The following is a 16,409-nucleotide window of genomic DNA, read 5'->3' as shown; positions in this document are numbered from 1 at the left end:
CAGAATGCACAGGCACTGCTGCTCTGCAGCACCAGCACTCGTGGGACGTCAGCAGTGCTGCAAAGCAGCCTCCAGCACAGCTCTGTCCCACGTCACAGCCCTGCTGCCTTCTCCAGACATCTGCTGAGAGACTGAACTACAGCTTGCTAACTTCTTCCTACAGTTATTTCCTACCATCCGAAATTTCATGTCGAGTTGCATAACTTCATGTGTCCAGTCTGCCCCTGTCTTAACACAGGGTTTGTTTGCAGCCACATTTTTCTAGGAGTCCCACAACGCTCAGAAAATACTCTTGCTAATGCAGCCATGGGAAGTCAAGTTTGGTTTAGGACCTGTTTGTAGCACAGCACGTTATAATAAAAAGTTGCATAAGCAATTCTCTGTTCCAACTGAAAAAAAAATAATAATAATAATCAGACCTGTATTTCAACCAAACCAGCTCTTATGGGAACGCCTCTGGTGATTGCTCAATCCAAAGCAGGAACGAATATGCCTGCACCAACGTCTGCATCTCCTGCACGAGCTCAGACCTGCCTGCTGGACTGCAGAGGGAGAGCCTGGGGGAAGCAGAGGGCTGTGCTTCCTGCTGCTCTCTGGGGAAGGAAGTGGCTGCAGATGTTTGAGCCCGACAGGGAAAGCTTTTGCACAGTGTTATTTCAGCGTCAGGTTCCTCCTTGAGAATTAAGGTTACGTGGTCTTTAGAAGCACCATCCTCGTGCAAAAAGGCAGGATGGAAGCAATCATGGCACAGCCAGGCCAAGGGCAAGTCACTGGGAGGAAACCAGCACTCTCTCCATAGAGGAATCACCTACATGGGTAATGCTGTGCTTGCAGCCTCCACTGATCACCTCTTTAACGTGCTTACTTCCAAATAGAGATGACATCAGTACTTTGATCACAAGGCCAGAAACCCCAAATTCTACCATCCTGGTTGGGAATACAAAGCCCTAATTAAAACAAATCACAGCCCAGAGAGCTGGAAGGCAGAAGGAAGAGGTAACCATACTGATAAAGAGTTTTGAAAGAAACAAAGCCCAGAAATAATAATAATTAAAAAAAAAATTAAAAAATAAGACTATCAAGAACTTGGTCAGCATTCCTTCACCTGAAGAATGCAATACAAGCAGCGACCCAGAGAAATGGGCAACCTCAGACAGCCCTGTGGAGCTGCAGCTACCAGCACACCTCTGCCAACAGGCTCTGCTGGCAGCACAGGGGCATCTGAGCAAGGACAGAGGGCCTCTGCACCACTGGCAGCCCAGAGCAGGCAGGCTGTGCAAACCTCAGGAGCTCTGACACCAGAGGCATGGTTCAGCAGGGAGCTGGTGGAGCTGACAGCACCACGTCGTGCCCACGAGCTCCCATGTGTGTGCAATTAAGCAAAGGATGCCTTATTTGGCAGATTGTTCCAGCAGCACTCGCTTTGCCCAATGCCATACTTGAACATGACAAACAGATTTGGTTTTGTAACAGCCTAGAGATGCTCTCATCTTTGTCCACCTGCACTATTTTAACTTAACCTCCAACCTGTAAAAATAAGCGGGACCAAATTCTCGTTTCAAGTTAAAACTGGCATTCTTCTTCCAATCCTTTTTAAATGCAAGAGCATGCACTCACTGATGAGCAGCACTAAGCAGACCACTTGGTAGCGTATTTCCCTTCTGCATACAAGAGAACATAAAAATGAAACGTAAGGACACAAGATGCCACATCCCTGTGCAGCTGCAGAGCAGCGTTGTGTTTCTGGATGCATTTGAGTGGCTCCTTTATTAGGAATAAGAATGCTTCCCAGGCATACGGAGGCAACACAACTCTGCAGCGATTCAGTCAGGCTGAAATTCAGGGGAACATCATTTCTATAATTATGAGCACAGCTCTGCTTTAGCCAGCAACAAATATCAGCAGTGATCCACACCGTGTGAAGCACTCTGCATTTCTGCACTCCATAAGTGCAAACAGAAAAGGGAACGTTATTTCAGACAGAGCACCAGTGCAGATGAAACCTAGCAGCCCTGCTCATCAGTCACCACCTGCCCTCCAACACAAGGCAGACAGTCCAGCAGTGACTACAGGTGGAGCAGTGACAGGTCAGCCTGCAGCCCGACATCACAGCACAGCTCTCCCTGCTCCAGCCCTCCTGCTTGTACCTGCTGCAGAGCTGAGCTTGCTCCCGCTCACCTGAGCCCCTCAGACCACATCCCATTTAGCAGCAACAAGTTGCTGTGGCTGTGTCTGGCCCCACACAAACCTCACAGCCAGTTGCAGGCACGTTATCATTGCACAGAGCCAGAGTCCTCTCCTTCATTCAGGAGGCTACAAATTCAACTAGCCCTCTGAGACTGCAGCTTGCCCAGCTGCCACATGCCAAGCACCTCACTGCATACAACAACATCACCACATTTAGGATGCACAAGTGTTATTTGCATGCAGCTGACAGGCGAGCAGAGCCACGCTGCTTTTGGGATTTCTGATCCCCCGAGGAAGGGCAGCAGGGCTGACACCCCCCAGAATGGCTGCAGGCCCCAGACATCCCCTTTTGGGCAGCTCCCAGCATAGATGCCATGAGGCTGGCATGCAGACAGCACGGCCAAAATGCAAACTGCACCACTGAGAGAGGGGGGGAAAAAAATCAAAGGGGGGGGAGAAAAGCCGTCAGCGCAGACAGCTCCAGCATTTTGTTACATGCACCCCTGCGCCAGCAGATCCCCTGCTCCGTGCCCTCATGCAGAGCTGTGCAGCAAAGCTGGTGGGATTACAAGCTTCTGAGGAGCATGCAATAAGAAGGACATGATTTCATAAACATTGCAGAAGTCACAAATAACAGCAAAAATCAGCATTGCTTAGGGGAGGCCAGAGTGATGCAGCCTACCTGCAGGGGCTGAATGGATCATCCATGACTATGACAGGCTCTGGTGGGTTCAGATGTATTCCTGAACCTCCTACTTAACAGCTCAAACTCTGCCTTTTCCACTCTACCAACTCAAAATGGAGGCACATGCAGGCTGAGAGACCTCAGCGAGCTTTCACTGAGCTTGTGCTATGACCTAAGCCTGCACGCAGAACGCAGAAACTTCGCCCTCGGACTGCCGGCACTGAGCATGTGCTGTGACCCTCCCTCGGCCGCACGCCGCTCCCCACGCAATCAATCTCAGCCCGCTGGTGCCGTGCATACAGCAGGAGAAGGCTGCAGCTCCGCCAGCCAAGCTAGTGTGCAGGGAAGTGGGGCCTTCACCAGGGGCTCTGGGACAGCCAACGCGCTGAGCCCGAGACGCGCCTTAAGAGCTTTTACTTTCTTTTTTTTTTTTTTAAATTCGGGTTCATGATTGGCTTTTGAAAAACAGCAGCGGTTAAAACGCTTAAAGGCTTTTAGAGATATGAGTGACACAAGCTTCACATCGCGACACACGGCGTAAATGCAGCAGCACGCTGATTCCCCTTCGCTCTCCCTCGCTCTACCCCTACTTCCCTTCGTTTTGCCTTTGCTCTCTCCCTGTCCCTGCAGCTGTGACAGCCTGGGAGCAGCAGTGCCAGCAGCACAGCCATGCCATCACCCCAGGAGCTGCCCAGCCTGGCGCTCTGCTGACACTTCCTCCTGCATGCTTCCATTCCTGCTCGTTAGAATGATTATGAGCAACATTCTTAGCTATAGTATGTGCAAGAAATTAATCGTACCCCTCTCCCCCATGGCATAAAATGCTTTCATGAGAATCCCTGCCTCCGCTTCAGACCAGATGCTTGAGTTTACTTGCAGACTACAAAGGAACAAAAAGTTTGGTGATTTACAAACTTTTAGAAACAACACAACTCAGACCAAGCAAAGCGAACCAGGCCACGAACCATCACAGATTTCCTCCCCCAGGTGGATACACCTGTGGGTCTTCCCACCCTACTGCCACCCCAAGCTTCCTGCTGCCCACCCTGTGCCCCTGCCCCATCCTGAGGATGCAGAACCAATCCAAGCAAACCAAGCATTAGCTACCATGCGCCTACAGGACCTGCTGGACCCTCCCTGAGCAGCTCGAGGATCTGGGCCCTGGCACACAGGAAAGATGGACTTAGCTCAAACACAGCCTCTGCCAAAAAGGAGAAAGGCAGCAAACTCACAGGCAGACTGACCACATTTCCCCACCTACTGACAAGAACAACATAGTTGCCCCATACATTCTGCACAGCCCCTTCCTGCAGAGCACTTCTAAGTCAGAAGATTTAGGAGCACAGAAGTACCGAACCTCTATTTCAGTGACAGCCGAAAGGCACTTCTGGATTCATTTCTTCTCATTCTGGATTGCTTTATTGTGCTTGAGTTGACAACGTGTACTTGAGAAAAAGCTGTCTGCCATTATTTCATCCAGAGATAACCTCATAGACACAAGGAGCCAACGTGCAGCACAGGCCATCATAGGGTGCTGTGAGCCAGCAGGTACAATGACCACAGCACCTCCTGCTCCCTGCCCTGGGAGCATACCATACACACAGACCTGCACTTCATACACCTTCCTGATGGTATTTAAAATCACTAAAAACTCTTTTCTTTTTCCAAATTGCACTTAATATATGCTGCAGAAATTGCCTTGTGTAAACAAACCACGACACAAACTGTCATAATGCTCTACTAAGTGCAGGCATAATTGGAACTCATTTCAAGGCTGTGCTTTGAGACATAAGGATGGATAGGTGTGACTGTCTCACCCCCTCTCACTGCCCTGGGCACCGCAATACACATAGAATCAGAATATTCTGACTGCTAAAATGTAACCACACAGAGGAATGGAAACACAAGAGCTCCCTGCTCCTTTTTAGTCTGTTCCCATTTTGGTTGTGGATGTAAATTTCTTCTTGAACTTCAATTATTCTCTAAAGGAGGGCGTTCAGTAAATCGCACACAACTCCTTACTGGCTTCCTAAGACACACTTTTCTCATCTGTTCCTAGGCCTGAAACTCGTATTCCATCTGCCGTGTTTCCTATTGACAGGAGCAGGAACAAAAACTTGATTCAGGCTTCTAATAGAATTCTCCTTGCAGACAATGAAGTAATCAGATTTATAGGTCCTCTCACTCGGCTCCCTTCTCTAATATCCCCCTTGTCTAACAAATTATTTTAAAGACTGAATGTAAAAAGAACATTCTGTCCCAGCTGGCTGCCCCTTCAGAGGAGATATTCCGCAATGGAGAGCCATGAACACAGCTCACACCTGCCTGCAAGCTGATTAACACTCAGCCCAAGGTGTCAACCCTCCTTTTGACTTTTCTATTCAACCACTGAACCCACGTGAGGATCACTGAAGAGTGTAACCAAAATCCAGAGCACAAAACCAGCTTCCCATCGCCTGTGAAGAGAAGTCACCCACAGACACACAGGGCTTCCTTCACATCCAGGCCTTGGGACATCTTAGCACACCAAAGCACTGCAAGTAGCCGGATTCCCAACACACCAAGAGGCCCGACAGGAACACCAGCACCTCACGTGCAATACAAACTGAAAGCACTTAAAGGGAAATACAGCTTTGTAATGCAACCCAGCTTGGCCTAAGAAGGTACCCTGTCCCACACTGCCGCAGTGCAGCTGGGAGGGATTCACAGCCATATCCCGAGCTGTCCCTGTAACACATCCATGCTTCGCCACAAAAAAGTCTTCCATGTTCACCACGTGACATAAAACACCAGAGGAGAAAGTCAGATCAAGCTCAAGACACAGTTCTGTTGTCGTGGTAGGACGCTTCCACTTCCAAATGCCAAATACAGCTAGAAGAAGGCAGCAGTAAAGCAGCACGTGCTGTAATGCAGTAGCAAACAGTTGAGCATGGGCCAAAGCAGCCCGAACTCAGGCCTTACTCTGAACGTCCTGAGCCCAAAACAAGCTTAATAAGGCATGGCTGCAACCAAAGAAAAGACACAGAGCTGGCTGCTCTGAGCAATCAGCTGGGCACTACGTGCAATGCTTTGTCACTTCTTTGATCTCAGATGTTCTCTATGTAGAAATACTCAGCAGAATTAACAGCTATTTCCACATAAAGCGAGTTTAGAACTGCCTGACAGCTCTGGCACAAATGGCGTTTTGCAATCATTAAACAGCAAACTCCAACACGAGTGCAAGTAGTTCATTTACTGTTCTCTGCCTCAAAATCAAAATGCACTGAGAAGTGATGAAGTTAAAACAGGGGTCCAGTGTGACGCTGAGCATCAGAGATGCACCACAACAAACTTGGTCTTTTTGGACTTCTCCAAAAAACAAAACACACAAATAGCATTAACAAAAGCAATTTAACATAATGTATTGTGAGATATTAATGAACTTGATGTGCTTTTTTATCCCCAGAGCTCAGCAGCATACACTAGCAGGATTGCCTCCTAGGGACCTATACTGACAAAAGTTACTATCAACGTAGACTGAATCAATTCAAGGATTACACTTAATCCAATATCCTGCTTCAGACATACCAATGGCTTAAGACACTTCAGAGTAAGGTACAGGAAACCTCAGAAATAGGCAATTATGTAATAGCACACACAGAGTTTCTTTACAACTGCAAGCAGTTAGTGGCAGGCTACGCCTTGGAGCAAGAGGATTTACATTCCATTAAAAATCATTCATCTACAATAGAACAATGCATTTATTTATTACTTGTATGCTTATCTAATTAAAGTAACTGTTGTCCTTGACAATATCACTAGAAATAGAGGTCCACAAGGTAACTGTGTTTTCTGTGTTGAAACTATACTGCATTCAGCCAGCACAGCCCTTCACCAACCTCCATCAATTTTACAGGCAAGCACACACAGAAAATGCCCCTAGATAGCAAACTCCATAGGACAGGGCTTGTAAGGTTGCTCTGACTTACAGAACTAAGCAGATGAAAATGAGCTAAGCATCTGGACTTGAGAATAAGGAAGGTGTGAACCTAGCTGATGAAGGCAGCTCAGACAACACCCAGCAAGACTCCAAGGACTCCATGGACCAGAAGAGTGTGCTGAACAAACCTCCTTCATAGAGGCTTCAATTGCTAGAAAAAAGTTCCCTCTCTATCTCAACTACACTCAAGGCCAGCAAAGCACCAAGTAGCTCCTGGTAAGGAATCCTACAGGGGCAATTACATCTGAATGCACATCTTCCACATTTAAAAACTCTCAGTGTGATTTCTTAGCAGTTCAGCAGTGCTTCCTAGAAGATGCACACGAATCTTGTGAGCATTTTCCACAATGTGCACTTACTCAGCAAGATCCCTAACAACTCCTGCTACTGCTTACACCCCGTAAAAATAAATCCACAGATCTAAATTGGGTATTTAAGCATTTATCGGGCACTATTTATATGTATACACACATGGACATATAAAATTTTATATATATATTAAATTCTACTTGTATAAAAAAGCATAGCAGGAACAGGCAGCTTCTCCTTCACATTCCCTCTACCCCACTTTCCTATCAGCATCCTGCTCGATTTCGGCTTTTCTCCCCTTTCAAAGGTTTCCTGTTCCTGCAGGCTCAAATCTGTGGTAAAGGATGCCTTGAAAAGTCACTTCTCTTACCTCGTCTCTGGATTATAGCCCAGTATGTAGAAAAATGAATCCACTCTCGCTTTAAACTCTCTAGCAGCAAAAATGTCAGAGAAATGGGAGATGTTACACTTTCCCCTGCAAGAAAGAGGGAAGATGGTATTAGAGTTCTGTTGTAAATAAGTTATTTTAATTAAACACCATGGTAATCGGTGCGTGAGTCACAGTTCTCATATGCAAAATCCTCATACAAGCCTGTTTTAACAGGACCCATGCAGTTCCATCCCGTGGTGGCAATGGAAGACACAGCATGTCAGACTACACAGCACGCTCATTAACTCCCATTCAGCCTTAAGAGTCCCACCTCCACCTGGTAGAGAGACAAACAGTGCCTGCCCTGGCAACACAATCATGAAAATGCCTTCTTTCTAAGGTTTATGCAGTCCTTCTATTGCTTTTTACTTCTTAGGGAAGCTTCTAAAGTTCTACTGCCCACATGGCTTGGGAAGTTGGGCTTTTATTCAGAAAGCCACACAAGCTTCCAGTTCAGAACATTTTCAGACTACTTCAAAATTGGTTTGATCCTTTCAAGTACACAAAACAAACCACAGAACAGCAAGAACAGCAAACTGCTTCATAACAAACTCTCCCACACAACCTCAAGCACTGAAAGTGAGGGAAAAACACCAGGAGGACCAGCAAGGTGAGCAGGACAGAATCCACCTGGCTATCCTGAGAGCTGGGGCCGCACACCACTGTCCCTGTGATGGCCTGCAATTCTCAGCCAATTACCTTTCTGGCAAAGGACAAAGCAACAGTGAATGCTGCCTGTGTCATGCCATGCTGTAGTGGAACCTTAACAGGGTCCATAATGGAGATCTCCCACAGAGAAGCACTGAGAAAAACTTGCTCACCAGCATTTGTTTTATCCTCCATGCCTGAATCTAGTTCCCCAGTTTGCCCCTATATCTCTTTTGGTATTTCACATGAAAGGTAAAGTTTAAGTTGCCTTCCAATAATTTACCTGACAGTCAATAGTAACTGTTGGCCAAATAAGCTTGTATTATCTACATTCAGGAAAGCAAGACAGTGCTTCAGAGAAGTTGCACTACACTTTACTAGAGGGGATCCGCGAGCATCCTCTAGCTCTTTCTGCTGGTTAGAGCAGAAGATTGGAAGTTATAGTCACTGGTTTTATTTCCTAGTTTGTCATCAACTCATTGTGTGACCAGACCCATTTGTTTGCAGAGAGCACAGAAATAATCTCATTTCATAGGAAATAAACTACAATTTCAAGTTAACCTCGCTTCCAGGCATCCCAATGCACTCTGCTGCTGTATGCTCTCCAACCGTAAGGGCCCCAGGTGCAATTACCCTCATGTGCCTTGTACACCAAAACTCACTGACAAGCATTAATTACAATTTGCTCAATAAAATCAGCAGAAGTAAACCTTTATCCTGCAGAGGTACATGATGCCATCTACGAGCCATGTAAAATTAACAAAAGAATGGAAAATGCAGAAGAACATCCTTCACTGTTTTCAGAGAGGAAGAAGAAAAGATTATTTTCCAAGTTGTCCTGGTATACAAACACCCCACCTTGTACCTTTCTCTTTAAGCAAGAAAACAGCAGGAACACAGAACTGAAGCTAGAATATCCCCATGGCAATTCCCCCCACAGCTCAGTCTCTCCGTATTTAAATGACAATCAGATTCCCAAGGCTGGTTCCTTCAGGCCAGCCCACCTCCTGCTAACTCTTTTCCAAGCCCACTGATTTGACAAGGATGGCTGCATTCTGCAACACAAGGACTGCGCTGTGGCATCACACGGGATTACAGCACATCACTGGAATGTTTCAAGTTTATCAAACATCTTCTAATATGCAAATCAAACATTTCTTCACCCCCCCCTTGTAACAGAATTTGCTGCAAGTTTGTCTTTTAACAGCTTCAGCAAAGTGACTCTGAACAAAGAAAATGTCTCCAGATGGTCCTGGTGAAACACCATCTGAGCATTATTATCAGAGAGATTATTCAATTTGCATTCTGACAATATCCATGCACGTTTGGCATGCTGAAAATCTGCTAAAAACAATGCCTCATGATTCCTATTTGGCAACATGAAGTAATGGTGCATCCCTGTGCTCAGCCAAAGGTCAGCAACGCCAGTTCAGCTCTTAGTGGGCAAAGAGGGCAGCGACCCCCTGGGAAGGGGAGCGTGCAGGGAACAATGCAGGAGCCCATTACCTCCTGTCTGTGCAGCCAGCTTTTAATGGAGCTCTCAGCTGAGCTTCCACAATGACAGGCGCCTCAGAGCAAAGTCTTTAATGCAATTTATCAGGGCTGCATGCTAACAGTCACTTCCCAAAGAGACGCTATTGTTAATGGTGAAATCAAACACGGAGGAGGGAAGGGTAGTATTTCTGCAGGAGCTGGCAATAATCTAAATTTGCAATGATGGGAAACAATATCTTCTGAGCAACATTGATTAACTGGGATTAAAATGAGATTGTAGAATTACAGCTCCTTCTTGAACGAGAACAGATAACACAAGTTAATTACTGCAGGAGATGAGCAGAAAGCTGAGCAGTATGCTAATGATCCCCAACCAAAGCAGGAAAGGCTCCTCTCTCTCAGAAAGGTTTTTCTCATCCAGCTCACAGATGCTGCACCACTTCCTCTGCAGCTTACCTGAGGGCAGCAGCGTGGTAAGTGTCGACGTAGTCTGAAATGAAGAGCTCTCGGTTCTTGATAACTGGGTCTGTAATAACAAGCTCTCGTCCAGAGTCTGCCAGAAAGCAAAAACAAGAAACCTCAACACATCAGCTACAAACTGAAAGCATCCACCTTTACCATCTTGCAGGTGTTTCTCACAGCTCGAGGTCAGAGGATGCTTCTCAGACAGAGCTCTCAGTGCCATGATAGCAAACACTCCAATTCTCTACGCAGCCTGCAAGGTAGGGAAATAACGTGGCACCCATCTTTGAAAGCCAATTTCCCTGCTGTATCTGAAGGGAAGTTATGATCACTTTCTGACAACGTGTTTATAATCCCCACGTATAAAGTTTTAAAGAAATTAGTGAGTTAGGTTCGTGCAGCTTTTGCTTAAAGCACAGGCCAAATATCCTTCATGCCTCCAGAAAGAAGATATGCTCAGTTTTATATTGTCACGTAGCAAAAAGATGCTGCGTTGCACATTTTAAGCATCAATTTTGTCATCGCTATTCACCTAAGAGTATCTTCAGAACCTTAACTGTTGCCTCAAGGAAATTCACCAATTACAGTAGAAATGTTATGTCTCCCCTAGAGGCAAGAGATAAATGACACTGGAATATGTACTTAAGTTTCCTCCCCTGCTGCTATTAAACCGAAGAACACAATTGTTTTTGCAGAGAGAAAAGCAGGAAACTCAACTAAGGTGCTACAGAGGATCCAATGCTGCTTTCTATTCTCTAAGACTTCAGCATAGGACCGTACAGTTTAAGTATATGTGAAACACATCCGATTACAGCTATGGTTACAGGACTTACATTGGTTGGAACAAACAAGGCAAATAAACACCATCACCCATCTTCTAATGCCTGGTCCTCATCAGCAGTCTTTCCTTCACATCCATACGCAAAAGCATCACTGCTTTTCAGACTTAAAATTCAGAGAACAAGTAAAGGCCTTACTCTAGAGGGCCTAACTTACCATTCTCATTGTGTCTGTCCTGAACCAAATGCTGATAGACTGAATCTGGGACTTCAGACTGGCGATAGTACCATTTGACATTCATAAGGAGATGGTCCCGTTTACTCTGAAAAAGAAGGTCTAGAGGCATTACTAAAAAGGAAATCAGGCTGCATCTGACACAGTCTTCCAAAGTACAACATTTCTTTTCACACTGAAGAACGACTGAGGTGAGGCTCAAAAGGGAGGAAAGCAGACTTTTATGGCCAGGAAACAAGGGCAACATGCTTATGACAGACTGAATTTCAGAAGACAGGAACCTACTCCATTCTCACGTAGCTGTATCTCTGCATCAGACCAGAAATACAATGCATACATTCACAAAAACTAAACAAGAAAAGGAAGGGATCAGGAAAAAGGCTGGAACTTGTGGCCTCACGCAGCACGATCCCAGTCAGCTTGTTCCTACCAACCAGCCAGACATACACCAACACCAGCACAATTCAATGACACCATACTTTACAGATGCAACCAACAGACACTGAGGACAGATGGTTTCAGATTCCATCATAAAAGTTCCTTATTAACTCTCAGACACCAACAAACAGGAAACAGGAGGCTGTCCTTCAACCCCAATAATTACAGGCTCCGACTCCCTGGAACATAAGTGGTACCAGATAGCCAACAGCAAAACTTGCATAAAACCGTATCTTCCCCAGGAGCACCTTTTGCTTTTGAGCAACCAGCTATCAGTTCGTTGTTCTTAGGAGGAACCAAGCCTAAGCATCACTTCAAAGGAATGTTTAAATCCAGTTACGACAGTTTGCTTCAGTCCATCTCTGATGCCCTTGGTAGTCACACCTCTTCCTGCTAATCCCAATCACCCAACGAGTCGGAGGGAGGCCTAAAGGGAAAGGGGCATCCCCAAAGGAAAGGAGGCAGCTGCACCACCGCTGGGCTCTGGGCCACAGCTCTCTGCATCACTCTGTTCTCACCCCTACCTCTCAGTTTGCTAATAGGTTACTGGGCCAGAAAGTTCTTACTGTTGTTCCTGTCCTCATCAGCCTTGTTAGTGCAATATTTCCACCAATTACGCTCAATAAACAACACGAAAATCTTTCCACTACGTCCACATTCCTCGAAGCCTTTCATTAAAAACACGTGTAATGCCACGCAAGAACTGCTAGTGGCAGCATTGTGCCAGACAAAATTACTGCATTACTCCAGCACACGTGCTGCTGTGCACAAAATGCTCCGGATCACACCAGATGCACTGAGGAAACCCCAACTTACTCCTGGGTGTTGAACAGCATATTTGCAGGCAAAGACAAAAAAAAAACCAACTTGCGTAATGCATGGAAGAAATCAAACAGGCAAAGTCTAGAAGGCAGAAATGGTGCTGCACACCAAGGCTGAGCAGAGCAGGATAGGAAGGGACAGCTTATACTCAGCAGGAGGACCCCAAGCTTCCATTCACCCCACTACAGCCCATTGCCTTTCAACAGCAGGCACTGGGAAGCACTGCAGAGGAGACCCAAACACCTGTGCATATGCAACCGTGATGAAGGAAGACTACAAAACTCAGTTTTGTTGGGTTCTCTCCTAGACAACAAGCCAATAAGCCTTCTTAAACCCACAACCTGAGCCTCCGTCAGCACACAGACGTCTGTGGGTGCTGCCCCGAGGTGTCAGGCTGGTTATTTCACAAGGACGTGCACACAAAAGAGCAGGCAGGCCCTCACTCATCGAGTGTGACTGTGTTATTCATGCCATTACACACCGAGACTGCAGATAGCTGCACGTTGAATCCGGAATAGCAGAAACCACAAACAGCAAGAGCTTTCTGGTGTCTGTTTCAGCCCAAAATAGATTCCTGGTGCTACAGAACTCCAACCTGAATGAAAACAGTGCCCATTGCTGCAGTTCTCCACAAGAACTCACCTGGGGTCCTATCGCTGCTGCTTTTGGCCTTTTCCCCTTCCCTCCCAGCTCCTTTTTTCTGCTTCAAGTATGCAGTTCTGGACATCCAACAAGATCAAGGCAAATCTGTAAATGGATTAAGGCATCCCTGCGCACAAACATCTGCTCAACCATTTACAAATCAAGGCCTCCTTTAAGGGTGTGGAGCGGAACTAAATCTTGCAGGTCCCCTTTAAAGCCACACACATACAGATTTCCACAGCATTTGCAACACCTCCAAGGTGCCAGTTTTCTTATAAAACACTTCAAAACAGAGCTCTGACACATTGCGCTTCACATCTGAAGAGATTTCATGTCCTCTCCCCGGCGTTATGAGTAACCAAAGCGTGCAAACGGTCGCAGATGTCCTGCAGATTCTCTCCGAGGGATTTGAGCAGCATCCTTCATTACTTGCCCTATTTAGCTACCATGCTCAATCACAACTAGCTTTGGAAGCAATACACCAAATGCTGGAGCTGACAGATGGGCGCGCTGGGGCCGGTGAGCAGGAGCTATTTCAAAGAAACAAACAGCAAAATGGAAACAAGGAAAAGAACATCTTTCCCTTCAAACGTGTTTTCAACAACGATTTTTTAACACGGGGAAAAAAGAAAACAGGATTAATTCTAAGCTACCAAGGGTCTTCATGTTATTGTAGTAGGTGTTAAATATTTTAACAGCAACTTCAGTGATCAAAACATCTCATGCATTGTAGCATAGAAGCTCTCATAGAATCTCCACTCAAAACCAGCTGAAATGAACAATTTAATTCATTTTTAACACTGCAGATTAACTCACTCCCTTTGGGACAGTGTTTGCCCTCCCAGAAAACTATTTTCCCCCATGCAAACAGCTCTTGTTATGCCTCAAGACGCAGCACTGGCCTGCTCCACTCCCAGTGTAATTTGACTTCCTCCACTTATCGACCCGTGCAGCCGTCCCCGCTGAATCACTGCCTGCATTTCTGCTCCCTGCTATACAAGTATTTCAACACTTACTCAATTCTGACATTTATTAATTTCCAGGAGGAGGGTGAGTGGTGGGGAATGGGGAGCAGTCGTGCCAGATCCCCTGGGCAGAGAGAGTGAGGGACCAGAGATGAGGCCGCTGGGCAACGAGGAGCTACAGAAATACAGTGAGGGTCCCCTTCCTTCCCACTTTGCCACAGCCTGTGCAATGCCACGTTATCAGGGTATCTTCTTCTAGGCTGCTTTCTAATTAAATAATAAGAAACCTGAACAGCTGTTTGTAAGCCGAGGAAATTCAGCTTGGAAATACAAAGGTCATTACTACAGATGAATGTTATTTTTGCAGCTTGATTATTTAATTTAGACGCATGCACATTAACAGCTATCTCAATTACTTCTTGCAAGCGCAGTAGAAATGTCAGAAAGTGAGAGCTACCAACATGCTGCAAGAAGCAAATGCTGAATAGGAGCACTAAGCACGGCAACACGCTCCTCCATCCCCCAAACACGGGGACCCATGAAGGCAGCCCCGCTCCGTTCCTGCCCTGTTAACCTGAACCAACACAAAGCCCCGCAACCTTTAAGCCCCTGAGTGTTACCTAATGACTATTCCATCTACAAGAGCTTTTCTAATAGAAACATGCCTTGATGGCTTATCTCTGTGCACAAGGCAGGCCACAAAGCACGTCGGCTTGATTGAGCGCAGTAATGGCAGGCAGGAAATGAGAAGGCTTGGTTAAGCCACAGATAATCGATCAGTATTCAGTGAAGTGTGAGCTGAGAATAAGCTGCCTGGGGTATCAAATATTGCTGTTTGCAGGGTAAGGTCCCATTTCTGTGATCTATGTAGGAGAAAGAATAATTTATTGACAAAACAATATAGGATTTTTTTCCCCACAATGTCTTGCTCCTGACATTTTGCTATTGTTTACAGCAGGAATTTCTCTCCCGTCTCTTTTATTCACAAGTTGAACAGACAAAACTGCTTCTAGGATTCATGAAGTCACCTCGGCACTCTGGAAATTAATCCGGTCTTGTATACAAATAACTGTGAGATGGAGAACAGGTCTCACGCTCTCCTTCCCTGAATCCTGCCTGTTCCACTCAGCTGTGTGCTGCACATGCAGCCCTGCGGCAGGGAGCACAGCTCTGAGGCTCCGAGCCGCTCTGCTTTCCTGGGAATGCTATTTGGTCTATCAAGTTTGAAGCAGAACGGTTTGCAATCATGTAAAGCAGCAAGGACAGGTTATTTGTAGGCAGGTGATTCCTGCAGAAGGAAGGAGGGGGGGAAGCAGACAGGCCCAGACGCACACCTGTAAATCTCAGACTGCACGTACACCTCATGCATGCATGTAAGCACAAACCAGCCATTATCTTGCCTACATCTTTGTACAACAGCAAATCAGAGACTTTTTGTAAAGCCAAAAACAGCCTTAACACGTAATTCCTAACAGCCTGCAAGGCTGTGCTTCGAGCCCTGCGGGGAGGTGGACGCGTGGCCAGAACCTCCGCACCCAGCTACCAGGGCTGGAGCCTTTGTGAAAACACCAGGTGATGTGTTACTTAGCCGCATGCTAATTCACAGGAGCTGCCATATGTTGTCTCCTAGCGTGGGTGGTTTGGCATTACAGTTGCCAGACTGTCTTGAAAAAAAGAAAAATAAAAAGCTACAGCCTTCAAAAGAAGCATAAAAGAAGCATACCATCACAACTCACTGTGATACGACAGGTTCTGGTGGGTTGGCTATAGCAGTCACAAGGCAGGAATGCCAGGACATCAACGACAGACGGGAGAAGATGAGAAAGAGCCCTCAGAAGCAGCGTGACAAATAGCAGTGGAAGATGGCACTGGCCTTAGTGAGTTAAGCAGTGAAATCTGTCTCCTAAGGATGTAGGTCAGCACGGCACTTCATGGCGCTTCAAGCTAGACGTGCTTTTAAGACAAAGCTCAGCAAATTGAGCTCTCTGAAAGCATTGCCTCTTCCCTCTTCTGTCTGCTCATCACAGCCCTGCTTCCCCTCCACCCAAAACTTTTACTGAGAAAAAAAAAAACAGTACAGAATTGAAGTTATCAACCTCTCTTAATTTTATTTAGTGCTGCTCATAAATCATCCCCTCCCCCACAATTTCTGCTTCCCAGACATCAAAAGCATCCTGAAACAATTAAGCCAAAAATCAAGCCCAGTCAGCCAAGAGCCAATGCAGAGTTAATACTGAACCAAAACATAACCAGCACCGTGCAAAACCTGCCTCTAGCTTCTTCAGACACCCCTGGCAGCAAAGTCCTGTGCAAACCCCTGCACGTGGCAATATG

General features: G+C 46.2%; 1 protein-coding gene across 4 annotated transcripts in view; it reads right to left on the bottom strand.

The window, feature by feature from the left end:
• Positions 1–16,409, bottom strand: part of RERE (arginine-glutamic acid dipeptide repeats) — a 167,690-nt gene that overhangs the window by 75,629 nt on the left and 75,652 nt on the right. For 3 of the 4 annotated variants that reach the window (XM_042883408.1, XM_042883410.1, XM_042883409.1), the window contains exons 4-6: positions 11,191–11,296; positions 10,189–10,285; positions 7,531–7,635 (exon numbers count right to left, since the gene is read on the bottom strand). In XM_042883408.1, the coding sequence (XP_042739342.1) occupies positions 7,531–7,635; positions 10,189–10,285; positions 11,191–11,296 (308 nt within the window). Of the gene's footprint in view, positions 1–2,869; positions 3,058–7,530; positions 7,636–10,188; positions 10,286–11,190; positions 11,297–16,409 lie in introns of those variants that run through there. The other variant, XM_042883411.1, reaches the window with a different exon arrangement.

The sequence above is a fragment of the Lagopus leucura genome, unplaced genomic scaffold (assembly GCF_019238085.1).
Source record: "Lagopus leucura isolate 7727_CA_CO unplaced genomic scaffold, USGS_WTPT01 Super-Scaffold_100037, whole genome shotgun sequence".
Taxonomy (NCBI): Eukaryota; Metazoa; Chordata; class Aves; order Galliformes; family Phasianidae; genus Lagopus; species Lagopus leucura.
Note: the sequence above shows the minus strand (reverse complement) of the source record. Positions and strands in the feature narration are given on the sequence as shown.